The sequence below is a fragment of the Callospermophilus lateralis genome, chromosome 16 (assembly GCF_048772815.1).
Source record: "Callospermophilus lateralis isolate mCalLat2 chromosome 16, mCalLat2.hap1, whole genome shotgun sequence".
NCBI lineage: Eukaryota > Metazoa > Chordata > Mammalia > Rodentia > Sciuridae > Callospermophilus > Callospermophilus lateralis.
In genome coordinates this window covers 54397245-54424509 of record NC_135320.1, presented here as the reverse complement: position 1 = coordinate 54424509, position 27265 = coordinate 54397245, and the positions used below count along the sequence as shown (strand labels likewise).

Sequence of the window (27265 nt, the reverse complement as noted above, 5' to 3'; positions counted from 1 at the left end):
CCAGCTATTCGGGGGAGGCTGAGGCAGGAGGATCACAAGTTCGGGGCTAGCAGATGCAACTTAGTAAGATCCTGTCTCAAAATAAAAAAATAAAAAGGGTTTGGGTGTAGTTCAGAGGAAGCCCCCAGGTCCAATCTCTAGTACTGTAAGAAAAACAAACAAACAAACAACAACAACAACAAAATCATTCTAACAATATAGAGGAATTTAAATAATAGTTGCAATAGTTTCTGCAAGATGATGGATCTCAGAATGATTCCTTTACCCATGAATCATCCATTCAACAAACATGGGCTGCATCTGTGCATGCCAAGCACTCTGAGCTGCTGAGGACTTGGCAGTGAGAAAGACAGCCACCTCTGTCCTCGTGGGTCTTTCTTTCTGGTGTCTCTCAGGAACATTCTGGTTTAAAGAGTTCCTGTTTGAGGTCTACACCTCTGATGTGCTGGACGACAGGTGTTTGAGTCACTCAGCACATCTCACTCTGATCTTGCTGATGCCTTGTACCCCTTGAGAGCCGTGGGGATGCTCCAGAGTCTTATTTTCCTTCTTCCTTCCTGTCAAAGAGGACAGATCTGCCATCAAGTGTTTTGTCTTGTAGCACTGAGGACATCGGCTCCTTTGACATCCCATCTCTGGGCCCAGCTTTTTCTTTCTAAGGCTCCCCAATACATATTGTGGGAGTAAGGACGAGGGAGAAAGTGAACCCTCATTTCAGATAGGTGGGAACTTCAGCTTAAACCCTGACTTGGCTCAACAAACCCAATGGCCAGACCCAGGGTATTCAATCTCTTTTGAAAGTCCCCTAAATAGGATCTAGTAAACAAAAAGCAAAATAAATGCAGAATCACATTCATCAACACAAAGGCTGAGTTCAAGAATAACTCGCTTAAGATTTACAAGAAGAGGAGAACTCCCAAGTCCTTCCACAGCGCCCAGTGTGACTTACTTCTGCACGTCTTCTTGTCTGGATTCAGGGTGAAGCCTTTGAGGCAGCGGCAGGAGTAGGAATCATGAGTGCTAACACACTCGTGCTCACACCCGTGGTTAGGAGAAGCACAATAGTCTATCTCTGGAAAGAAAGAAGTCACAAGAATGACAAAACAATATATTACAGCTAACATAAGGAAACCAGGGCTTTTCAGTCTTCATTTTCCCTAAGTGGTTAAAATTCATACCTCAAAGACTGAAGTCACGGATAAGTCTCAATAAAGCTATCTCCACATCTAGGGATACAGCCCATAAGAGAATCTTCTTGACAGTACGGAATGTTTTTGCAACAAATCAATTTGTGAACCTGATTCATGTCAGAGCCACTACAATTAAAATTGGGTGTTGTTTCTTGGATTACAGGCTAGGAAGAGAGAGTTTAGCTGAGTGTTTTGTGGAATTTATGCAATGAAATAACTAAACCTTCTCCAAATCCAACTTTAAGCCACTTGAACTCCTCTAACCCTGAGCCATACAATAGGGCATAAAATCAGATCCTGGGAAGTACAAGGCCTCGGAGGGAAGGTCACAAATGAGTTTAAAATTCCTCCCAAACTACCTCAGTGGACTCTGCTGACATAAATAGGATTTTTCATCTCAAGAATCACAGTCAGAGAATGTGATCTCTAGAGATACTCACTTAAACAAACATATTCAGAAACAAAGGGTTTCAAGGAATTTGTTATAAAGGAATTTTATTTGTGTTGAAGGGTCTGAGTGAAGTATTTTGCTGTAGTGGATCTTGAACATATTGTTCAAAATTGCTGGAAATGAGTGGCCACTGATGGGTTTTAAAAAAGTCATTGCGGGGCTGGGGCTGGGGCTCAGCGGTAGTACACTTGCCTGGCATGTGTGAGGCACTGGGTTCAATTCTCAGCACCACATATAAATAAATAAATAAAATAAAAGTCTATCAACAACTAATTTAAAAAAAAATTTTTTAAAGTCTTTGTTTCAATGAGGATTGTTATTGCTTTAAGGAACATTTGAACTATGTATATAATTTTCAAAATGAAGAATTTGGTTTTCCCAGTACATTCCAAAGTAATTAAAAAGCAGACAGTATCCTTGAAACATAAAACAATAAGATGCCAGTTCTTTCTGAGCTAAAGTCATGGAAATTTTAAATGTATGTAAAAATGGACACATTTAAAATGGACACATAACATGGATGTAATATAGTAGTACATCCATGTGCATGTCACCCAGGTTCAAGAGAATCAATTTATGGCGGATCTTCTTTCCTTTGGGCTTCCCATCCCCATAAGATTCCATACTGCTTTAAAGCAAATCCCAGACATTTTATGTTGTCCATAATATTTCAGAATGTATCTTTAAAATACCAGGATTCTTTTTAAAGAATATATTCTTTTTAAAGTCAGGTAGTTTCAAGTTCTCCAACTTTGTTCATCTTTTTCAGTATAGTAATACACACTTGTCCCAGGAACTCATGGCTGAGGCAGGAGGATTGCAAGTTCAAGGCCAGCCTCAGCAATCTGATAAGGCCCTAAGCAACTTAGTGAGACCCTTTCTCAAAATAAAAAACTTAAAAAAATTAAAATGGCTGGGGATGTAGTTCTGTGTTAAAGTGCCCCTGGGTTCAAAATAAACACACACACACACACACACACACACACACACACACAGGCCCATAGATAACTACAACATTGTAATCACCCATACAAAGGCATTTTAAAAACTTTTGCATTTGGAAGTTCTTTCAGACTTACAAAAAGTTTCAAACATAAAAATAGTACAAAAGACACCTATATAATCTTTACCCAGATTCATCTATGGTTAGCATTTTACACCATTTGATTGACTATTGTATTTTCTACATAGATAATAATGTTGTCTGATGATTAAAAAAAAAAAATGGTTTAGCCCTGGGTTCTAATCCCCAGCACCACACACAAAACAAATTGTTTAGATTATTCCTTTCCAATCTATGTACCATCTCTCTCTTTTTTAAAAAAAATTTCTCTTCCTTATTGCACTAGCTAGAACCTTTACTACAATGTTAAATAGAAGTAATGAGAGTAGACATTCTTTTGTTCCTGATCCCATAAAGAAAGTATTAAATATTTCATCATTAAGTGTAATGTTAGCTAATGGCTTTTCATTGATGCACTTTACCAGACTAAGGTAGTTATCAATTACTTTAGTATTTAGTTTATGAAAAATCAATTTTTGTTTAAGTCACAAATAAATGTCATATCTTGTCCACCACTTTTTAAAAAATCTGATGAGATAGCTCATGTGGTTTGTTGCTTTTAGTATGTTAATATTATAAATTACATTGACCGAATTTTGAATGTTGAATGTTAAGCCAACCTTGAATTCCTAGGATAAATTCCACTTGGTCATGATGTATTATCATTTTTATATATTGTTGGATTTCATTGCTAAAAAATACTTGAAGAACTTTTGAATGTCTTTCATGAGGGATGTTTGTGTATATATATATATTTTTTCTTATGCCTGATTCTGGTTTGAGTATCAGAACAATGCTGGCCTCACAGAATGAGTTGAAATATGTTCCCTTATCTTCAATTTTTAGGGAGAATTTATGTAGAATTCATATTAGTATTCCTCAAATGATTGCTACATTTCACCATGTAAGCTAACTAGATTGAGAGTTTTCTTTGGGGGAAGGCTTACAGCACAGACTCAATTTCTTTTAATAGATATAGGCCTTTTCTGATTATCTATTTGTTTTTGAGTAAACTTTAGTAGTTTGTGTCTTTCAAGAAATTTGTTCATTTCATGAATTGTTGAAGTTATTGGCATATATTTGTTCATTATTTTTCTTTCAGTGTTGGTAGGATCTATAGTGATGTCCACTTTTTTATTCCCATTATTGGCAATTTGTGTCTTCTCTTTATTTTTTTATTATCTCTATTAATAAACTCTTAGACTTACTAATTTGAATCTCAAAAAAAATCAGTTTTATTTTACCAACTATCTCTATTAATTTTTTTATTTCTTTTATTTCAGTTGAATTCTTTACTATTTTCTGTCTTTTGAATGTCTAATATATGAAAGTGTTAACCTCACTATGTATTCATTCATTCATCCATTTATTCACTAAATATTTTTTGAACATTGATAATGGGGCAACGCTGGATCATTAGTGAACAAAAAGGCAATCTTTTGACTGCTAAAGCTTATAGGAGTCCCTTACAATCTACTATGTTGGAGAAGACTATTCATTAATCAAAAAATGATGCCAATAAACATATATTAATAAATCTGATATAAATAACAGGATAATTTTATTAAGAAATATATTAAAAACATGATAAAGCAATGAGAAGAAAATTTCTCTTAGCAAATTATCAGGTTTTTAAAATTTCCTTTTCAAAACATTAAAGGTAGAACATAAATTGGTACAAAGTTGTGAGAGATCAGTTTTAAATATGCATCAAAAACTTTAAAGATATCAATAACCTTTGCCTGAATAAATTTCCCTTTGTTTTTTTTCCTAATAAAATGATTAGAAATACAAGGATTTATGTGTAAGGATGTTTTTCCATTCTTAGCAGTCAAGAAACCTGTTGGACAAAATATGACATACACATCTGACAAATTTTAATGACATGTCAAAATGATCTCAGTTCTATAAAAATATACCCATACATATGAATACATTATTTAAAAAAGACTGGAGGGAAATATACCAAATTACTTCTAACTATAGTTATCTCTGGGTAATGGAGCCTAGATTATTTAATTATATGCAATTTCATTTCGATATGAACCAGTTTTCTACAATAAGTTGTTATTACTTTTGTAATCAAAAAAAGTATTAAAAATAAATATACACATTCATAATTATGAAACTAGTTACCATGGAAAACAGCAGAAATAATATAAGAAAGAGAACAGTGTAGGAGGTGCCCAGAGATTTGAAGAAGAAAATAATTAGGGAACATTACTGAGAACAATATGTATGGTCATGGATATCTCTGTCCAAATCACAAAATACAGACAAACTCAGTAGAGCAGAGTAACCACAAGCTCACAGGTATTGCTGGAATTGAGGGAGATAGGAAGTAAATGTATGACTATGGAGAAAGCAGGTCAAATGCTCTATAGATCACAGTGTCCACATCCCTGTCTCTCCTTCTATTCTGGTCACACAAGCTTCCTTGCTAACCCTCAACATGTCCTGTCTCGGGTCTTCACACTAGTGCTGCATTCCCTCTGCCTCAAAGGTTCTTTCTCTCTCATCTCCTTTAAGTGCTTGATCAAATATTACTTTCTTTTTGAGACCTGAGGTCTTCTCTTACCCTACTCTAATACAATGTAAGCTCCAATAAAAACAGAGATTTTTTGTTTATTTTACCTAATGCTGCAAACCTTGTGTCTACAACTGTATCTGGCACATAGTAGATACTCAACAAATATTTATTGAATGAATAAATAGTTCCTTAAAAATGTTTTTTTATTTGTAGATGGACATCATACCTTTATTTCATTTATTTATTTATTTATTTATATCTGGTGCTGAGGTTCAAACCCAGTGCCTCACACCTGCTAGGCAAGCACTCTGCCACTGAGCTACAACCTAAGCCTGGATAAATGGTTCTTGATATTAATGGATTATTTTTTCAGGATTTAGATGCATAAACATTGTCCATCAAGAACCAACCAGGGGGCTGGGGTTGTAGCTCAGTGGTAGAGTGCTTGCCTAAAACATAAAGGTATTGTGTCTATCTACAACTAAAAAACAAACAAACAACAACAACAACAACAAAAAAACAACCAGGGGGAAGGGGATGGGAATACAAAAGAGAAGAATGAATTGGACACAACTTTCTTAAGTTCACATATGAATACACCACCAGTGGAACTCCACATCATGTATAACCACAAGAATGTGAAGTTATACTTTTTGTATGTATAATATGTCAAAAATACACTCTACTGTCATATATATCTAAAAGAACAACAACAATAACAACAAAAAAGAAACCTACAAGGGGTCACTAAGAATGGAAGATGGCTCTCATCCCCTTCTTAAGGCTTTTCCTACTGGGCTGTTTAAAAACCTCCTTCTATGAGGATCTCAGTTCAGCAGCTCAGCATCCTCTGGGTACAGACACTCAGCCAGTTACAAACTCAATCTATCATTCTTTCATCCAGAACATATTTCTCCATCTGGTCCATAGTGAGAGGTTGGGGGGGGCTCTTTTTAGTAAATTCATCAACTGTCTATTAAATTCTAGATAGTTGCTATGGTATTTTTCCATGGCTATTAAATGAGATAAATTTATTCTGATATGACTCATTCTTAGTAACTCCAAAGAATGTGAGAAATTCAGTTTGTTCTTTTGGTCTCTATGTGCAAAGTACATATCAGCTCAGTCTGGGGAACTGCTTTCTAAAAGTTAGAATTGAACAGAGCTGAACATAAAATTACCATGGAGCAGCGCGAGTGTCCTGTCAGTAGGGGCATTCAAGTGTAGGCTGGACAATATCACAGTGAGGATACTGTAGGATGGGTGGTTGGGCAAGAACTGATTGAACTTGAAGTCCACTCCCAGCTGAGTCTCTGATTCACAGACAGAGGCCCTTGCAACAGTAACTGGCTTTTTGCAGGCTGTAGGAGGGTATCGGGGCACAGCAGGTTAATTACATCCTAGCCAGGAAGCCTGACAGCCAATTCTTTCTAGGTCTTTTATTGCTGATTCAGTATAAAATAATGACATTCTTCTGTGTTTCCCTTTGAAAGAAAACATCAAATATTCATTCAGTGCTTTGCCTTCCTATTTGAAAAATAAGGTGGAAATATCAACCCAGTTATCAGTGGAGACTGGAAAACAATGACCATAATGATCCTAAAAGTGAGAAAATAAGGAATGGCAACATCAAAACTATGGTATCCACAATTGCCTTTATTCAGCAATATGGCATTAGATGATTACTAGGCTTGATACTGAAGACAAGAATACTTGTCCAGTGGACTGATTTCCTCTATTTATCTTATGGTAAAAATACCCAAACAGGTGGGAGAAGGGGAGGGAGGGGACAAGTGCTGGGGAATGATATTGGCCAAATTACATCATTACACAGTGTGCATGTATGAATATGTAGCAACAAATCCCACCATTATGTACAACTGTAATGCACCCATAAAAATATATGGGGTAAAAATACCCTGAACCTGAAAGTGTTCTTTCTCCAGCTTGGCCCAAGAGTAAGGGTTTCAAATTAGACCTCACAATGTCTTGCATCATATGATCCAACAATTCTAGGTACACACCCCAAAGAATGGAGAGCAGGGACTCAAATGGATACTTGTACACCCAAGTACATAGCAGCATTATTCACAATCATCAAGAAGTGGAAGTAAGAAAAGTGTTCATGGATAAACAAAATGTGGCATTTACATACAACAGAATATTATTCAGCCTCCAAAAGGAAGGAGATTCTGACACATGCTACAGTGTGGATGAACCTTGAGGACACTGTGCTAAGTGAAATAAGCCAGACACAGAAGGGCAATGGTATGGTAATACCATTCTACTTAACTGAAGTACCTAGAATAGTCAAATTTGTAGAGCCAGAAAGCAGAGGTTGCCAGGGACTGGGGTACATGTGTGTCAGTGATTAGGGAGCTATTGTTTAATGAGTATAAAGTTTCAGTTTTGGGGTGATGAGAAAGTTCTAGAGATGGATGGTGGGGATGGTTGTGCAAGGTGATGTACTTACTGCCACTGAACTATACATTTACAAATGACTACAGTGGTAAATTTTATGTTATGTATATTTAACCACAACAAATATATCTTGCCAATACTTTTCAAGTTGATGGTACCTATGCATTTCTACTCTTTTCTCTGGAAAATGTTCAGACTGATTTGGATAGGTTGCTTTAGCATAAAGAACTGATAGAGGGACTGGGGTTGTGACTCAGCGGTAGAGCACTCACCTAGCACATGTGAGGCCCTGGGTTCGATCCTCAGCACCACATAAAAATAAATAAATAAAAATATTGTGTCCAACTAAAAAATAAATAATAATAAAAAAAGGTGAAGCTTTTTAAAATACCACTTATTCTAAATTATCTTGTTTATTCAGGAACATGGAGCTCTAATTATGTACATTTTGGGCCTAATTATAAATTAATGATGCTCGGTATATTAACTAGAATACCTTTTTTAGACAATAAGTTCACACTAATTAGATTAGCTTTCAAGGATACTTTTGGTTAAAAATAGAGACTGAAATGTAAGAAATTGAGTATCTTTTCTTTTATTATGTTCTGGAGCGCTTAAAAGAAGTAAGAAAAACATTTTTTTTTTTAAATCTTTCAACATGACAGCAGCAGCCACACTGCCTTGGCCGGAAGCTGCGATGGCTTGGTAATTGCTAACAGGGAGGCTGCCATGATTCTCAGCTTCTACCTCCACACTGTGTTTCTGCCTTTGCCACTGGTTCCTATTTTTCAGTGCTTATTCTTGTCCCTGTCACAAATCTGGAGTGCTTGCTTGAGTGTCTCAGTTCCCACAAGTGGGCCTTCAGCTTACTTTCTACCCTCCATTTTTCAAGTCCTCAGAGTGACTCCATTCTCTGACGGGTCCTCTTCCAGGTCTAGCTCCTGCCCACCCACAAGCATGGTGGTAAAATGTCCTCTCTAGAGGTCAGATCACCCTGGTGCTGCCTGTCCAGACCCCCAGATTTCCCAGCACTCTGCTCTGCCCACGCATTGGGGTGGCCAGCGTCTGGGTCTTGACAGGGCCCAGAGATAGCTGAACTCCTGGCTCCCAGCCTTGCTGGTGAGACCTCCCAGCTGGATCAGTCCTGCTCTGACTCCCAGCCAAACCTCCTTTCCCAGGCCCCTCCACTGTGGTATCTACTTGCATGGTCTGACTCCAGGACCCAGACCTCCTCTTTGCCTGCACCATCCTGAGACTTGGATTTTCTATATCCTAAGGAATTAGGAACAGGAGACAGGCTGAGCCACAGTGTGTGGGAGATGGTGCAGGTCTGGGAACTGGGTTGGGTCGGGGGGGCTGGAAATCAGGTGACTCCAGCCAGGGATGACTTTCTGTAGACTGGATAGGATCTGTTTTCCTCATTCCTTACCCCAGTGAGGCAGCAGTTCCACCTGTGCTGGTTCCACTTGCCTCCTTCCCTTAACTCTTGCGGTGGGTCCTGTCTGCATCACACTGTGTCCCTCAGTCACATCCCTTCTGGCATTGTGACAGAGATGACTTGTGTTTCCTACCAACTTCCAGTGAAAGTCTTAGTTTTTTATGTACATTTAAACTTAGCCTAGGCATGTGGTCTATGCCCAATAAATGCTAAAAGTCTTTGAAGCCAGTATCATCTTGCACAAGAACTTAGCACCAGGCAATTTGCTAAACACTTTCTATAAATTATCTTATTTAGTCTTCAAGATAATTCTACAAAGTAGGCAGTGTTGTCATCCCCTGTTACAGTTGAAGAAACTGAGGCATAAAATAACTTGCCCAAGATGGCCCAGAGAAAAGGCAGAGGAGCTGGGGTTTGAACCAGCAGTGCACGCCCCTCTCTGATGAGGAATACTGACTCATCAGCCCAGAAACCACAACTCCTGGGACGTTACCCCAGCTGACTGCTGTTTCATAGTTCAGAGTGCTCAGAAGGGAATGGAGACTGGGCAGAGAGCAGTCCACTCATTCATTCACTCATTCTCTCTGCAAACAAAACAACCAACCAAACGCCAATCATGTGCTGGGTATGAAGATCCAGACTCCCCTGTTTTCTTCCCATCCTTACATAGATTTCCTTCTTCTTTGCCTGGTGCATGAAAGTCCTCCAAGGAGGGCCTTGCCCTGTTCACTCCTGTTGGCTCATGCTTGGGGCTTCAGAAAGGTGCATTTTGGGGTGAAGGGTCCTAGGGATTGAACCACTGAGCCACATCCCCAGCCCTATTTTGCATTTTATTTAGAGACAGGGTTTCCCTGAGTTGCTTAGCACTTCGTTTTTTCTGAGGCTGGCTTTGAACTCATGATGCTCCTGCCTCAGCTATTCAAGCTGCTGGGATTTCAGGTGTGCACCACCATGCCCAGCTCAGAAATGTGCATTTTTTACTCAATGTGTCCCTTACTGTTCTATACGCCTCCTGCCTCTAGCTCCAGTGTAAAGATGCTGCTGAGGGGCTGGGGTTGTACTCTATGGTAGGATGCTAACCTAGCATGCATGAGGTACTGGGTTCAATCCTCAGCACCCCATAAAAATAAAATAAAGGTATTATGCCCACCTAAAACTAAAAAATAAATATTTTTTTTAAAAAGAAGCTGCTGATATTAAGGGATTAAAGAATAGGAGATTAGTTTATGTTTAAGAAGGTTCGGGATGCTTTTTTAAAATCTATAGGTCAATACAGCTTTATATAGTGAGTGCATTTTAGAAAGGTTGAAGGCACTTGAACTTTTTTTACAAATAAAAATCTTATTTTCTCATTGATATGTTTCAAAGATGACATTCTAATTACTATTAAACCTCACATTAAAAACATTGGTCCCCAATATTTTAAAAACAAGCTTCTCTCAAGTGACCCTCCCTACAGCAGGATAGTAATCCACACACACACACACACACCAACTTCAGGGGCTCTCACATACTTTTATGTTTAAAAGAACACATTTTAATCCTTTTGTAAAGCTAGTGATCACCTTTAGTTTATAGATTTTTATGTTCCAATTTGGGGAGCTAAAATTAATTTTGAAATTTAAGTATACACTGAAAGTCAGGGAGAACTAAACAGCTCAAACAAAAAAAAATTGAGCATTTCTCTGCGAAATGCCATCCACCTATCCCTACCCCACCCAGAAGAAACCGCGCTCAGTTTCTTTGGCTCAGCGATTTTCTGGTACTTGTGTAGAGTCAGAGCTGGAGCCCACAAGCCACAAAGCTTCAGTGAAAATATTCCTCAAGCCCTGTTAATACTGCCGGACACAGCCAGGCTGAGGCAGCACAGAGGAAAGTGGTCTGATTGGCAGCACACTCCGCAGATGCTGGAAGAACACACCCACATGTGGTCTTCAACAAAAGATACCCTTTGCAAATACACTGAATGGTGATATTGAGAAAGAGTGGGCTATAGTCTTAGGACAATTCAGAAAGGCCTAGGGAAGGAATAGGGGCAGACATAATCCTATGCTAATCTATGCTTGGGAGATTTCCACGGCCACAATCCCCATAGCAGTAGCATCGAGTGTGTGTATGTGTGTGTGTATGTAACTTACTTGCGCATGTTTTTTTATCTGGGTTAAGGGTAAATCCTTCACGGCACCGGCACAAGTAGGAGTTATCAGCATTTACACACTCGTGTTCACACCCATGGTTTTCTGAGGCACAGTAGTCCACTGCTGCAGAAAATAAAACACATTCAGAAATTAATTAGAAATACAGAGTAAAAAAGAATGGCAGAATGGAAGCATAACTACAACAAATATAAATCAGGATCAATATTGTTGCCTCCCCAAAAGAATAAATAAGTAAATATAAATGAAAGGCTTCTGACCCCTCAGAAAAGCTTCAGGAGTCTAGATCAGACAATTCATAACAGAAGTTAAACTAAAGAATATATGAAAAATTTAAGAAGAGTTTAAAAAAATCTAAATTAGCTGGTGTACACCTGTAATCTTAGCAACTCAGAGGCTGAGGCAGGAGGATCACAAATTCAAGGCCAGACTCAGCAACTTAGCAAAGCCCTAAGCAACTAAGGAAGATTCTATCTTGAAATAAAAAAATAAAAAGGGTTGGATATGTATCTTAGTAGCAATTCCCCACTAGGTTCAATCTCCAGTTACCAGGAAAAAAAAATACAAATTAAAGTCAAAATAATCACTAGTCATACTTATATTACTAAACTGGCAAAAATAAAGGTGAGATTAAAAACCCAGTGCGGGTAGAAAAGATGGTGGAATGAGATGGACATCATTACCCTAAGTGCATGTATGATTGCACAAATGGTGAGTCTCTACACTGTGTACAACCAGAGAATTGAAATGTTATGCTCCATTCGTGTACGATGAATTGGAATGCATTCTGCTGTCAAGTAGAACAAATTAAAAAAAAATGAAAAGTACAATAAAAAAAAAGAAAGAAAGGCAGTGTGAACACAGAGTTATTCATGATGATAGTGTAAATTAATAAAAACCCTATGGAAGTCAATTTGACAGTGTTCATCCTGCAAATGCATCCCCAGTGAAATAACTGAAAAAGGTCAGGGAGTGGATAAGTAAATTATATACGATAAACTACTGATTGTAGCATTACTTACAGTGACCAAATATATCTGGAAAATAAGATGAACATATGATAATAAATATAAATGGCTTAGTAATTTATGAGAAAGTGCACTGGCCTGCTTCTCATTAATTCCACAAATACTGAGTATTTTCTATGGGCCAGGTCCTGTTTTAGGTGCCTAGTATAAGGCAAATATTCCAGTCCTCAAGGTGCTTATATTTGGATGGCGGTGGTGGTGGTAGGAATAAACAAAATACAAAATAAACCAGTAAAGAAAACTATCTCTTAGAAGATGGAGAATGTTCTGGAAAAAAATAATACCACAAAGGGGAACAGGGACTGTGGGGAAGAGGGCAGGTGGGAGGGAAGATGAGGTGTGGTGGAAGTGGTAGGAAAGGCCTCTCTAAGAAGGTGGCAGACAGGCAGAGACTTGAATAAGGTACCAGCCAAGAGGTCATCTGAGAGAGAACATCCTTGGCAATGGGAACAGCAAATGCCAAGGCCAGGAGGTGGGAATATGCCTGGTGCGCTGTGTGTCCATGAAGAGGCCAGGTGGAGCAGGGAGAAAGGTAAGGATTGAGAAGGATGCAGTCAGGAGGGACCCATAGGCCACTGCAAGGACTTTGGTTTCTGTCTTCGTGAGTTGGGAGTCAATGGAAGATACTGAACAGAGGAGTCAAGAAGAGACAATGCAGTCGAGTGGGGCGGTGCACACCTATAATTCCATCTGCTCGGAAGGCTGAGGCAGGAGGATTGCAAGTCAAAGCCAGCCTCCGCAACTTAGCAAGGCCTTAAGCAACTTAGCGAGACCCTGTCTTAAAATAAATTTTTTTTAAAAGGACTGGGGATGCTGCTCAGTGGTTAGGGACCCCTGGGTTCAATCCCTGATACCCCTCCCCATGAAAAAATAAATAAGTAAACAGAAGAGGGAGGACAAATGCCAGCAGAAAACCAGCCAAGAGCCTACCACAGCAAGAAGCAAGAGGCTTACACCAGGATGGAGGGAGGTGTTTGAAGGTTCATGGGTTGAATTGTGCTCCCCAAAACATACAACTTAGTCCTAACCCCTGAGGTGGCCTTATTTGAAACAGGGTCTTTGCCGTGGTAACCAGTTAAGATAGGTCATAGGGTAGGCCCTCATCCCATATGATTGATATCTTATAAGAGAACACCGGGTGAAGACAGATACACCAGATAATGCCTCATGAGGACAGACCTCAAAGCAGCTACAAGCTGAGGACGACAAGGATTGACAGCCACCACCAGGACTAGGAAGAAGCAAAGAAGGACTTCCCCCTCCTCAAGTTTCAGACCAGGCAGCAGGGTCTTGCTGCACCTGATTTTAGATTTCTAGCCATTTGGCCTCTGAGACATTGCTGCTGTTTTAAGTTGCACTGGTTAGGGAGATTTGTTATAACATCCCTAGGAAACTAATACTCTAGGTGTATGTTGAAGATGGGGTCCACAGGATTCTTGTTGAATTAGAGGCAAAGCAAGAGAAAAAAAAAATAAGTAAGCTGGCTCTGGGGGTTTTGGAGTAAGCAATGAAAAGATGGTGTGGCCGTTAACTGAGATGGGGAAGGTGGAGGTGGAGCAGGTTTTGTGGGGAAAGGAGAAGAATTGCATTTGGGGCATTAGGTAGACATTAACATTATGATATAGTGACCAAATTATAAATAGGAAACAAATAAAAACTAGTAAAAAAAAAAAAAGTAGTTCTCAAAGTTGCATATTCACAGTGATTATACCCAGATTTTCTAAAAGAAAGCCTGGAAATTAGAAATAAGAATGCTTATTGTTATGGTGATAAGATCATGGATAACTTTTTTCCTTAAAATAAAGAACTGTTGCCCTCTATGTTTGAGGAGATACTTGTTGGGTGCAGAGCAGGCTGAACTGTGTTGTCTGCAGGGCAGGCTGAACAGATGTTGGCTGCAAGATAGCCCGCGCACTCAAACCCCCCTCTATCTGGTCCTTTATCACCTGTTTGCCTCAAGTCTGAACATTCAACCCCGATCAAGGCTGAACACTTAACCCCCCCTTGGGCCAACAAGGCAGCTTGCAGACCCAGAGGCCCCATTAGATTTGGGCTATAAAAACTCCCTCCTGCCAGGCCCCTCTCTCTCTTGCTCTCTCTCTCTTGTTCTCTTTGTCTTTCTTGCGCGCTCTCTCTGTCTCTCTCTTGCTCTTGCTCTCTCCCTCTTCATCTCTCCTCTTTTCTCTCTCTCTCTCCTTCTTTCCTTCTTTTTTTTCTCTTTGTTGCACTGCTGCAATAAAGATCTTTTGGTTGCTCCGAGTGATGTGGTCACTTTTCTTTCAATACTAACATCAAAAAATTGTAAATAAGAACCAGGAGGGCTGGGGCTGCTCAGTGGTAAAGCACCTGCCTCGCACGTGTGAGGCACTGGGTTCGATCCTCAGCACCACATACAAATAAATAAATAAAGATATTGTGTTCATCTACAACTAAAATATATATATATATATATATATGTGTGTGTGTGTGTGTGTGTGTGTGTGTACACACACACACACAAAGAACCAGGAATTAGAATCCACACAATTAATATGTAAGTATCATTTTTAAAAATAGATGTATGGACAAGATAATGACACATTTAACATAATAACTAAAATATGCAAAGGGAAAAGCTAAAAATTTTTAAGAGGTAAGATCCTGTGTAGTGTTTATTCATTTGTTTCCAGACTTCATAATATTTTAGTCTAAAGTATTATTTTTGTAACTTCACCTCTCTAAACAGTTCAAATATCACTTAGTATTTGTGGGTTTAATACATAAGTTGTTATGGTGGGAGCAAGATATCTACACTGTCTCAGGGTCTGAATGTCATGGGACGTGCGCCAGTTGCTGGAATTGAGTCATAATATAAATACTAATTAGTTCCAGATCCTTCTGGATCATCTTTCAAGAATCATTTTTCATCTTTCAAGAATCAATGGATTGTTAAACAATTTAATAGTCATGTTGGGGATGTTGAAATTAAGGAAAATCAAACCCTGGCACATGCTGCAGTCTGTTATGTCACAGGAATTGACCATGCTGTGGCTCATGTGGGCCTCTGTTAGTTGTTGGCAATCCCCACCTTCAATCTCATGCTGGGCCTGGCCCGCCATCTTGAAAGCCTCCCAATCCCTGATATGGGTGTCAGCCATAAGTCAGTCAATCTGATCTCTGGCCACCCACTTTTCAGTACCCCTTCCAAAAGAGGTGCTGTTCATCTGACATCTAGGTGCTAGGATATATATGGTGCTACAATGATGTATAGTCACCAAAGACAGAAACTCAGACTCTTACCTCTCTCTTGAGCTTCTCTTTCACACCAAAAGGTGTAATCTCTGATCCCAGAAATTTCTGTCTCTCGAGGGACACCCCATTTTTATGCTGGTATCATAATTAGAATGGGGAGAAACTGGAGGTTTTGTTTATGTCTTTAGACTAAGCCACACACTCCAAACTTACCTTCTCCCAGAATGCTATAGAATAAAGTAGCCAATGTTGGCCCAAGTGTTTAAAAAAAAATGTTGTATAGAAGTAGTTCTTCTAACTGACCTTCAATTATCCAACTCTTGATCAATCAATGCTTTCCTTCCCTCCTACCATCTGGAACCTGAAGTCTGGAACATGCCAAAAGCTCCAGGCATTTGGAATGTCTGTGGTTTGGAACATCCATGCACTTTTCTCATTGTATAACTTCCTTAGTTGCAAAATGCTTATAAAGCAGCCGTGGTGGCACACCTGTGCTCTAGAACACTTGTGTACTTCTCCCACTGTTCTAGTTGTATGTTTATTGGGGCTGGGGATGTGGCTCAAGTGGTAGCACGCTCGCCTGGCATGCGTGCAGCCCGGGTTCGATCCTCAGCACCACGTACAAACAAAGATATTGTGTCCGCCAAGTACTAAAAAAAAATAAATGTTAAAAAAATTCTCTCTCTCTAGTTGTATGTTTATGAAGCATTGATTCTCAGAGTTTGGCTTGAAGAACCATCTGCGACAACTGTCATTTGAAAACTGTCAGTAATGCCAATTCTCAGGCTCTACTGAATCAGAAACTCTGGGTACGGGGCCAGGAATATGTTTTTTGTTTTTCTTGTACTGGGGATTGAACTCAAAGGCACTTAACCACTGAGTCACATCCCCAGCCCTATTTTATTTTTACTTTTTATTTTAAGACAGGGTCTCAGGGCTAGGTTGTGGCTCAGCAGTAGAGCGCTTTCCTAGCCCTTGAAAGATTCTGGGTTCGAGCTTCAGCATCACATAAAAATAAATAAAATAAAGGTATTGCGACCATCTACAACTAAAAAAAAAATTAAAAAAAAAAAAGATAGAGTCTCACTAAGTTGCTGATGCTGGCCTTGAACTTGCAAAATCCTCATGTCTCAGCTTCCTGAGGTGGTTTTACAGACATATATCACCAGTCAAGAATACAGAAATACGTTTTAACAAGCCCTCCAGGGGATTCTTTTGGATGCTAAAATTTGAGAGAGACAAATTAAAAAGAGACAAATTCATTTTTGCTTCTAAATCTATATATGCCACTTATCCATATTATGATAATTAATTTAAATATAACAAAACTCAATAAAATAATAAGTACCAAGAGAAAGTGATTTTTTTCTTTTAAATATTTATTTTTTAGTTGCAGTTGCACACGATAATTTTATTTTATTTATTTATTTTTATGTGCTGCTGAGGATCGAACCCAGGGCCTTGCATGTGCTAGGCGAGCACTCTATTGCTGAGCTACAACCCCAGCCCTGAAACTGGGAGTTTTTTTAAAAAAATAAAAATTAAATTGATAGTTTTGGAAAGACTTGAGGCACTTTGCTATCCAAAACCACTGTAGGATCAGGCATAAATAAACAAGTGTAAAAGACTGGGAAATTTTTATTAATATTTATAAGGATTCTGCCCTTAGATGGGTTTATAGAAGTTTTCAAATGCTTGGTTCAAATTAAAGAGCCCCAAACTGACAGTTGTAGATGACATATTGTGGGTATGATTTATGCAACAAAAATTTTTAAATATATTTTTTTCTTTGACCTACTTAATATTTTTCAAAGAATTTTTAATGGTAATTGCTATTACATGTACATTTATGTGTTTTAAACAAAAATTACTAGGGTAGATTTAGACGTGTAGTTATTGTAGTTTATGTTATTGTTTGTTTTTGTGACACTGCAGGTTGAACCCAAGATCTTGCATATGCTAGGCAAGCACCCGACCACTGAGCTACAAATCTAGTCCTAGGAATGACGGTTCCCAATCAGCACCACATGCCCAATTGTATGGGACAAGATGACTTCTCCTGAATTTTGATTCTTAAGCAGCTTTTGTCTTTGTGTATGCAGTTCTCTGTGGAACTAAGGGGAGAAAGGCAGGATTCAGGCACTGTTAGATTCCAAACCCTTGTCTATAAAATTCCAAAGTGTCAAATCCCGGCCTAATTTGAGAGCCACCCATTGACTTGCTGCTAGTCTGCTGGGGACAGCAGATGAGGCCACCTGTGCAGCAGCTGAACCCATTTCCAGGCACAGGAAACTCAAAGTGTTTTAAATTCAAGAGAGATCTAGTCCATTCAACTCTGACATTCTTAACCAAATGTTTTGTGTTATTGCATAACTTCCTTGGTTGCAAAATTGTATTTGTTAAAAAAAAGAAGGCCAAGAATAGGGGGCAGAGGTATGGAGGGGTCCTTTGTGTGTCAACTTAGCAATGCCCCTGTTGTTCCAAAACCATTCAAGAAAATCCTTTTTCGGTCATTTCATCCTGAAATTTCTACATTCTCCTCTATTAATGGAAAGAGTTCAGTAATTTCCTGGCTGTGGCTCTTTGGCCCTCCAGATCACAAAGTGCTAAGATCCTAGAGCTGGAAGTCAGTTTTGCCAGATTCAGAGTCTGCCCAATATGTAAGACATTATTCAGCTGTCTTCAAGGATAAATGACACTTTGATGCAAAGTAATAGAAACTAAGATTGACATTTCTGATTTATAATCTGCTCACATCCCAGGGTTTTCACAGTAGGGATCAGTCTGTAGAAACAGGATATTTTAAAGAGGAGCATTTGGATTTTAAAGTGTATTGATGACACAGTAAGAAAAACTGTGTCATTAAGAGGATGGTAGAATCAACTTACTTGCTGAGCACATCTTGGACACACATGTAAAGGCAGACTCACACAACCTCTCTTCTCCAAGGCACAATTGAATTTCTGTATGCAGAATTGAAAAACTCAGAAGTTTCTAACTGATTTTGATAATAACAGGGGAGTGTTATGGGCTGAAGGGTGTCCTCCCACAGGTTCATATATTGAAGTCTGTACCCCTAATGACTCAGAATAGTGACTCTATTTAGAGATAGGACATTTAAAGAGGCAAATAAGTTAAAATGAGGCTGTTAGGATGGTCCTTAACCAATAGGACTCGTAACCTTATAAGAGGAAATTCTAGGCTGGGTATGGTGGCGCACGCCTGTAATCCCAGAGGTTCTGGAGGCTGAGGCAGGAGGATCACAAGTTCAAAGCCAGCCTCAGCAAAAACGAGGTGCTAAGCAACTCAGTGAGACCCTGTCTCTAAATAAAATACAAAATAGGGCTGCAGATGTGGCTCAGTGAGTGGTTAAGTGCCCCTGTGTTCAATCCCTGGTACCAAAAAAAAAAAAAAAAGAGAGAGGAAATTTAAACACAACAAAGGTACCAGGGATGCATGGACACAGAGGAAAGACCATGTGAGGATGCAGCAAGACAGCCATCAACAAGCTAAGGACAGAGATCCCAGAAGAAACCAACACACTGACATCTTGATCTTGAACTTCCAGCCTCTGGAACCATAAGAGATTGTATTTCTACTGTTTAGATCTCACAGCCTGTTGCATATTTTTATGACAGTCCTAGTAAACACAGGAAGAAATTCAATACTTAACATCCTAGGGGTGCCGGGGGCGTGTTTCAAACATGAGGCATTAGCTGATTAATTAAAATCTGATTTTTCGATCCAACCATCCATCTTCCTTGTCCCCCAAATAGCAACCACACCTTCTTCACTGAGGATAATTGATACCGAAGAATGTTGGAGAAAATTGGAAAGACTGCATTGATGCCATGCTAAATCCCCAAGGTAAACACCACCTTCACTCTGGAGATGTAGGGACCTCCAGATGACTTTTTAAATGTACCATATTTTAGACATATTATTAAATGAAGGATTTCATAAGAAGAAAAGAATTCATAAAGAATATATGAATTAAGATTCAACTAATGTTTATCAGTTGACTCTCAGACATTGTATGATAATAATGTTAATGAGTACTTAGCACTTTACTAATTGTTTCACACACATTAACTCATTTAACCCTCTAAATGATTCTTTAAGGTAAGCATTATTATCCTCAATTTGTAGATAAAGCACCTGAAATACAGAAAGATACGGGCGGGGGTTGTGGCTCAGTGGTAGAACGCTTGCCTAACATGTGTGAGGCACTGGATTGGATTCTCAGCACTGCATATAATAAATAAAAATAAAAATCCATCGACAACTAGGAAAAATATTTTTTAAAAAGAGCAACACTGAAACATAGAAAGGTTAAGAGGTATAACATGGGGATAGCAGTAGTACCTGTCTCATAGGGTTGTTGTAATACATGTAAAAGATTTCAAACAGGTCCTAGGACTTAGTAACATTCATAATGTCCTATTAACTCAAATATGTGGAAATGCTGAAATGTAGTTTATATTTTTATCCTGCAAAGTCTCCAATCAGGTATGACAGAACTGGGGAGCAAAGAGATACCTAAATGTCCTTCATTCATTTTATAACAATTCACCCAGTAGTTATTGTGTAAGGCATTGTGCTAAACCATGCATGACAAGCAAATATCACACATATGTTTTCTTAGAAGAAGGGCAGAAAGGATAAGCTGAACTTTTAGTAATGATTGCCTGTAGGAAGTGAAATTGGGAGAAGCAACTTCCAGATTTTGACTTTATATACATCTGTACTTTAAAAAAAAATGTGAGGACTTGAATGTTTAAATGTTCAAATTCATGTTGAAATTTAATCTCAAAAAAAAATATCAACAAGTAGGGCCTTCAGGAGGTGATTGGGTCATAAGGGCTCTTCCCTTGCTAATGGGAGTTAGTCCTTCATAAAAGAGGTTTCACAATGCTTTTAACTACTTTTCACCCCTCAACCTTCCACTGAGAAGGGACACAGTGTTCAAGGCACCATCTTGGAAGTAGAGAGAAGCCCTCATCAGGCACCGAATCTGTCAGTGCCTTGATATTGGTCTTTCCAGCCTCAAGAACCGTGAGAAATAAATTCCTATTATTTATAAATTACTCAGTTTGGGGTATTTTGTTATAGTAACATGAATGGACTCAGAAGACAAAAAGCAAAAATTGATTATGTACTTTAAAAACCAACCAAAGGCAAATATTTTTTGCATGAATGCTTGAGATTGCAATCAGTCATTTAATCTCAATCAATGATTCAATAAAAATGTACTGGAAGTCTACTCTGAAAGATGAAAAAGTGACTTCTGTCCTCAAGGGTTTACAACCTGCTTGGGCAAATCAGAAGAAAATAGGACCAAAATTACCCCAAAATACAAGGCAATCAGTAACCATCAGGTGAGAGCAATTACAGCAGAAAATTCACCTCAAAGATACAGATAAATAGTCTTTGAAAAATGTAGAGTTTCGGATGACAATAACATAGCTTCAGTGTCAGCTAATGAATTACAAATTCAGAGACTTCACTAAAGCAATCGGAGGATCATGGTCGGTAACTCACCCTTAATCAACTAAATCTGGAAATGCATTCAGTACTGTCAACAGTGAAGTGAGTGGTCAGGGAGATGGGACTCTGGTACTCAAATTTAATGTTCTATTAACTCAAATGTGTGGAAATGCTGAATAAAAAATCCTGAGTCAGTAGCTGAGAATTGAATTTTCACACAAGTCACAGTCATAACTCTGGGATGAATCAATGTACCGGAACTGCTGCTATGTTGAAGTCGAAAAACCACTGCACAGGTTCACCAGTAGCTGGCCAAGGTTAACTTCTACTAAACTTCTTTAATTAAAGAGGTTAGATCTGCTACTGCTGCTTTCTTATCACTTACTCCTGATCTTTGATATCTTCCCTTTACCGCACCCCTCTTGATCATTATTGATGGCTTCCTAGTCATCTTTACATCCCTCGTGCTTAGCAGAGAACACAACAGGGGGTTCTGAAATACTTGCTAGGGTGAGTTAATGGTAGAAATCTATGACTTCTTCTCCATATTCTGTTCACTTTGGCCCTGCTGAAGCAAGACATGATACCGACTTGGCCTCTTCCCCATTACATGTGACAGCTCTTCTGATGTTCTTTCTCTGTCTGTCTGTCTGTCTCTCTCCCAGTTCTCTCTTCCCTACTGCCCCTTGCCCAGCTTAGACTGTCCCTTCAAAGATATTTTTCCCACCCTTATATTGAAGGCTAGATCCTCCACTTCCTCACCGTTATCCAGGAAATGATGATTATCACAGGTGTTATGATAATAGTCAGTGCCTAGTGTGTATTGGGAACATTGCTCAGTATCTTATACCCCACAATCCCCTGTGGTAGGTATTGTTACTCCACATTGTGGGTGAGAAAAATGAGGCTCAGAAATTAAATGATTTAAAGACACATGCCTAGTAAGTTCTAGAACAGGGATATAAGCCTGGACCTTCCTGATTTGAAGGTCCTGATGCCTTCAAAACAAGTAACAAAATTTTTTAAATGGAGAAAGTAAAAACCATGCTGTTTACTGACAGCATTATTGTTTCTAAGCTGTCTCTGTCACATTGGTGCTGTGTTTTCTGCTTTCTGGTAACCCACCTTAACTCCAAGCTCACCTTGCCTAAAACTGCTCATTCGGTTTTCTTTTCCTTTTTTATTTTTCTTTCTTTCTTTTGGTTCCAGGGATGGAACCCAAGCACGCATTTAACCACTGAGCCACATCCCCTGCCCTTCGTTTAGAGACAGAGTCTTCCTAAGTTGCCTAGGGCATCACTAAGTTGCTGAGGCTGACTTTGAACTTGCAATCCTCCTGCCTCAGTCTCCCAAGCTGCTGGGGCCCATTTGGTTTTCTAAACCTGCTCCTGTCATTCTTCCATCACAGTTGCTATCACTCTCAGAGACCTGGAAGCTCAAGTTCACAGAGCCCCTTTTGACTTTTCCTTCACCTTTGTTTTCAAAGCAGATTGCTGAATGCCCTGCTCACTCCCTCTCCACTCCTACAATCACTACTCAAATCCCAGCTGGCTCTTCTCCCTTCTTGCCTGATAATTGCCATGGTGTCCTAACTGGTCTTTCCCTTCTTCCCATCTTCCCCATGGAATCTATCTTACAGTTTACCACAACATTAAGTTTCCTAAAATGAGGCTTTGCATTTGTCACCCCTAATTATAAACCTTCAAGTGGCTCTTTTTCAGGAATAAAATCCAGACTCTCTAGCCAGATTTTCAAAGCATTGAACAATCTGGTTTCTCTTGATAGCCTCAACTTTGTTTCCTACTTCATACCTATAGGAATTCTTGCTGCAACAGGGCTGGTCTCCTTAACTGTTCAAGTTGAGATGGACACCTTATCGAGGGTGATGGTGTCACAAAGCATCCAAAATGGAATGGCTTTAAAAGTGAAAAGGAACATTATTAAGAATCAGGCCAACAGACATAAACTGGGATCATCCTGGACTAACTGGGAATGTATGGTCACTCTTCTATCAATGTCCCCCCATACACACAGGCCATCCAGAGCAGCCACCAATGGGATATGCCCAGGATCCTTACCAGTCTCTGTACCTGGAGTCCCCATCTTTGACAAGACCCTCCAACTTATGCCCTCACTGTAGGCTGCCTGCTCACCTTTGGTTTGGTGTGGTCCCTGTGAAAGTCTCTTCCTGACCTACCAGCTCCAGAAGCATGTCCTTCCCCTCCCAGGCCAGCCTCAGTCCTCATGCTTTCAGAGCACTGCCACCTCCATACTATCTGTCCTTTCCTTGGACAGCTATCCAGTTGCTTCCCTGCCCTGCCTAGATCTTCCAGCAGAGCCATGTCTCTCTTCTCTGATGGTTGTACTCTCTAATCTCTTTCATTTCTAGTATTCAGCAGAGCCCCATGGAGCAGCAACTAATCTTGAAAATTGTTCAGATATAGTAACCAAAGATACTGGCTTCAAAGATCTGCTTCGTCTTCTCCTGCTCAGCCTCTCACAGATCAGCTGCTTGGCCAATGGCTGTCCAGGAAATGGCTGTCCAGGGGATGGTCAAGGACATTTATTGAAGTTAAGCACCTGATCTGTGATGGTGGTGAGGATGGTCATGCTAGGATCATCTGCAGGACCTGGTTCACACCAGGATATGGGTCTTTCCCATTTTCCCACTCTTCTACTAGGATGCCCCACCACCACCAAAGGAAAGGCAGACATTTTTATATGCTCATAAACAGCAGAAGGAGAAGTACTCATCTCTAATAAGGACAGCACACTACAGGGCCCTGGCAACCATAGAAGCTATCTGATCCTGCTTGCCACTCTTCAATAAATGTCAAATCCCAGAAGTTACCACAAAATCCTTAGAGATACAAAGGCTCCCTACGACACTAGAATGATCAGGCAATTATGTGGCAACATTCAGAGAACTGGGCTTTTCCACTGTCCTCCAGTCAGTCTCCCAAGGGCCAAGACAGCCCTTCTGGTCCATCCACTCACAAGAACCCACACAGGTTAAAGGTTCTCCTTATTCCTTCCCTCATCCATCAACCAGACCATTTCCCCTGCTTCCTGAAGGTCATGCACTGGCCCTCCTCACAATGGCCTGATGTCCTTTCCAGCACCCAAAGTTTCTACCCAGTGAACACTGGTAAAGGAAAGAAGAGCAGGTGATAAAACAAAATAGATAGCATGACTTTATTTTTTTTCTTCCATATTTTTTATTGATGTCTTGTAGTTGAACATAATGATGGGATTCATTGTTACATATTCCTACATGCACACAATATATCAGTATACTTTGGCCAATGCCATTTCCCAGTATTTCCCCCAGGGGAAATACTTCCTTTGAGGGAAGCCATTCAAAGATGGAAAATCTTAAAACAACTTTGACATATAACTTACTCATAAAATTCATTCATTTAAATTCAGTGGTTTTAAGTATATTTAGAGTTGTACAATTGTTGCCTCATAAATTTTTGAACTTTTTATTACCACAGAAACAAACACTGCCCATTAGCAGTCACTCATAGTAGTGTGACTTTATTAAACATTAACAAAATATTTTGAAATAGATATTTCTTTGGTACCAGGGATTGATCTCAGGGGCATTTGACCACTGAGCCACATCCCCAGCCCTATTTTGTATTTTATTAGAGATAGGGTCTCACTGAGTTGCTTAATGCCTCACTAAATTGCTCAGGCTGGCTTTGAACTCGAAATCCTCCTGCCTCCGCTTTCCTAGCCACTGGGAATACAGGCATGCACCACCATGCCTGGCCTTGAAGTAGATATTTCTATGGAAAAACTATGGTAAGAAACACAATGGATAGTGATATTTCTCAACTGTTTAAGTTCATTAGTGAAAATATATTACTTGTATAATAAAAGTTAATGAAACAAGAATAATAATTGGTGTTTACATGTTGGCTTCTTTTTGTTAGTGTTAGCAAACATGATACCATTGACTCTCTTGTCATGGTTACCACCAGCAAATTAAGAAACAAACAAACAAAAAATCCTAAGATTCAGGAGACCAATTCCACTTGTGGACCTCCTATGAGAGTCATTTTCTACTAGTGCATAAAAACAAAGCTATGATATTCTCATTGTTCACCTAAAATCCCCAAATAGCAGGCTACCAGCTTTGCATTTGTGTTTCCCCCGCCTTCCATATCCCTTGTTAAGAATCAAGGTAGGTTAGAAAACATAAACTCTATGTGCAAAAAAATAAGCACATACTATTTGTGGGACCTAAGATACAACCGGGCTCCTGAAAGCAATGGGATATGGAACAGAAAACACAGGATTGATTCAGTCAGAAGATCTAGGATCCAGTTCTGATGCCAGTGATGTCTTTTTCATCTTCTTAAGATCCAATTCAGCTTCTTAAACACCTACTATTTGCCAGGCATCGTTTATTGGTGTGAGGATGAATGAGACCATACAAGGGCTCTGTAGACAAACAGGGAGGTGCCACACACATATAGGGATTTGTTGGCCTGCCCTGCAGGTGCTAGGGAGACCTGTAATCTGTCACTGAACAAATCAGATGTCATCCCCCTCTCTCTCACCTCTCACCTGCTCACTCAATATGGAGTCACCCAAATCGGAAGGTGCTCAGCAGACTGTAAGTATGAGCTGCATTTCCAAGAACTGCCTTTAAGACCTCTTTCCTGGACCACTGTCCAAGGTCACTGTTTGTTTCTCTGTCTTAATATATACAGCTGGGCTTACACCTGGTGGTCATTGGGCCTCTTGTTGTGGGAGGAAGGCAGCCAATGTCTTATAGTACCACACAGCACACCTGCCCACCACCAAGTGAATTTCATGTGTAACACCCGAACTATTTTTAAGTCAGACCATTCAAAATATACGCCCCAAATTTTAAGAAAATCTATGGAGTCCTTTCCGAGCAATGCAGTAATAGATGATTTTATTTACATAGATTATCATAAATATGTCTTTTGCTGAATGAGCAAATGCTTGCCTCAGCCATAAATGAAGTCTTTAATGTTCAAATTCTGCCTAAGAACTAGACCAAAGAACCCAGCACTTTGTTGAAATCCAAAGGAGAGTTACTGAGTGTGTAGGAGGCACATGTCAAGCACCCCCCTCTCCTCCCTTACCAAGCGAGGCTGCAGGGAAACTCACCCACACACTTTTTCCCATCCTCTGCCAGGGTATAGCCACTGTAGCACTGGCAGACGAAGGAGCCCGGCACGTTCACACAGAGCTGCTCACAGGCATGGTCCTCCGTGGCACACAGATCCTGGACTAAGGCAAAGTTGCACCGTTAGAACACAGCTCTGGAGGAGGAGCACCCGAGGGATGCAATGACCAACTCTATTGAAAGGTGCTGAAATAACATTCAAAACCATATTATAAATATGTGATCATACTAGAAGATTTGGGGAAAAAAAATGCATAAAAGGCAATCACTCTGTAACTCTACCAGTCAGAGGCCACCACTGGTAATATTTTGGTGAGTTTTATGTATAGGTAGAGACATATTTTCAAAGTTGGAATTATTTCTCACCTCTATGAAATACATTAAATAGTTTTTAGTTAACATCAATTTGTATTTTCTCATGCCAATGGAAACTGCTTTGAAAATATTCCCAGGGCTCTTGAGAACTGTATGTTATCAGTATGTCATTTGGGGTCACTATTTATTACACGTCCACAAAGTGCTGAGCCCTAGCTATTTACCCACATGCACATACAGGCACACATTTCCTGGCATGCAAGAACGTGTCTGAGGATGAGAAGGTTAAAGGAATCTCCAGTCCACCACTGATTCAGTCTCTCCTTGGCACAGACAGCAGACCATACTGGCACTTTTTCCCAGCAAGGAGATGACTTGGATGCCACAGACAGCCAGCTCTTTCAGTGATTTTGCCATAAAAATTGGAGAAAATCAGAGAGTATGAAAGGGATTGAATATATTATAAGAGAATTTTCTCTGGTTAAAAGGTATTATTATGACAGGTATGATAAAAATTCAATTACCTAGAAAGCTTGATTGGTCCCTGAATCCAATGGTTACACTTTTTAATAGTACCTCCTTGACCTTTGAGTTTCATAAATTATTGTGCTTTTAAATACAAAATATTAAAGTGATTAAAAATATTAAATCTATGTGAGTCAGCATCTCTATTAATTGCCTTGAACAATTTTTAAAAATAAAATTCTACATTATCACATGTTTAAAATGCTTATGTTTAAGATGCCATTAGTAAGGATTCTTTCTGGTTTTAAAATGCTAAAAGA

The 27265-nt window shown here is 39.4% G+C and overlaps 1 protein-coding gene across 3 annotated transcripts in view; it reads right to left on the bottom strand.

The window, feature by feature from the left end:
- Positions 1-27265, bottom strand: part of Matn2 (matrilin 2) — a 135231-nt gene that overhangs the window by 37879 nt on the left and 70087 nt on the right. For 2 of the 3 annotated variants that reach the window (XM_076835575.2, XM_076835576.2), the window contains exons 5-7: positions 26147-26269; positions 11232-11354; positions 950-1072 (exon numbers count right to left, since the gene is read on the bottom strand). In XM_076835575.2, the coding sequence (XP_076691690.1) occupies positions 950-1072; positions 11232-11354; positions 26147-26269 (369 nt within the window). The remainder of the gene's footprint in view (positions 1-949; positions 1073-11231; positions 11355-26146; positions 26270-27265) is intronic. The other variant, XM_076835577.2, reaches the window with a different exon arrangement.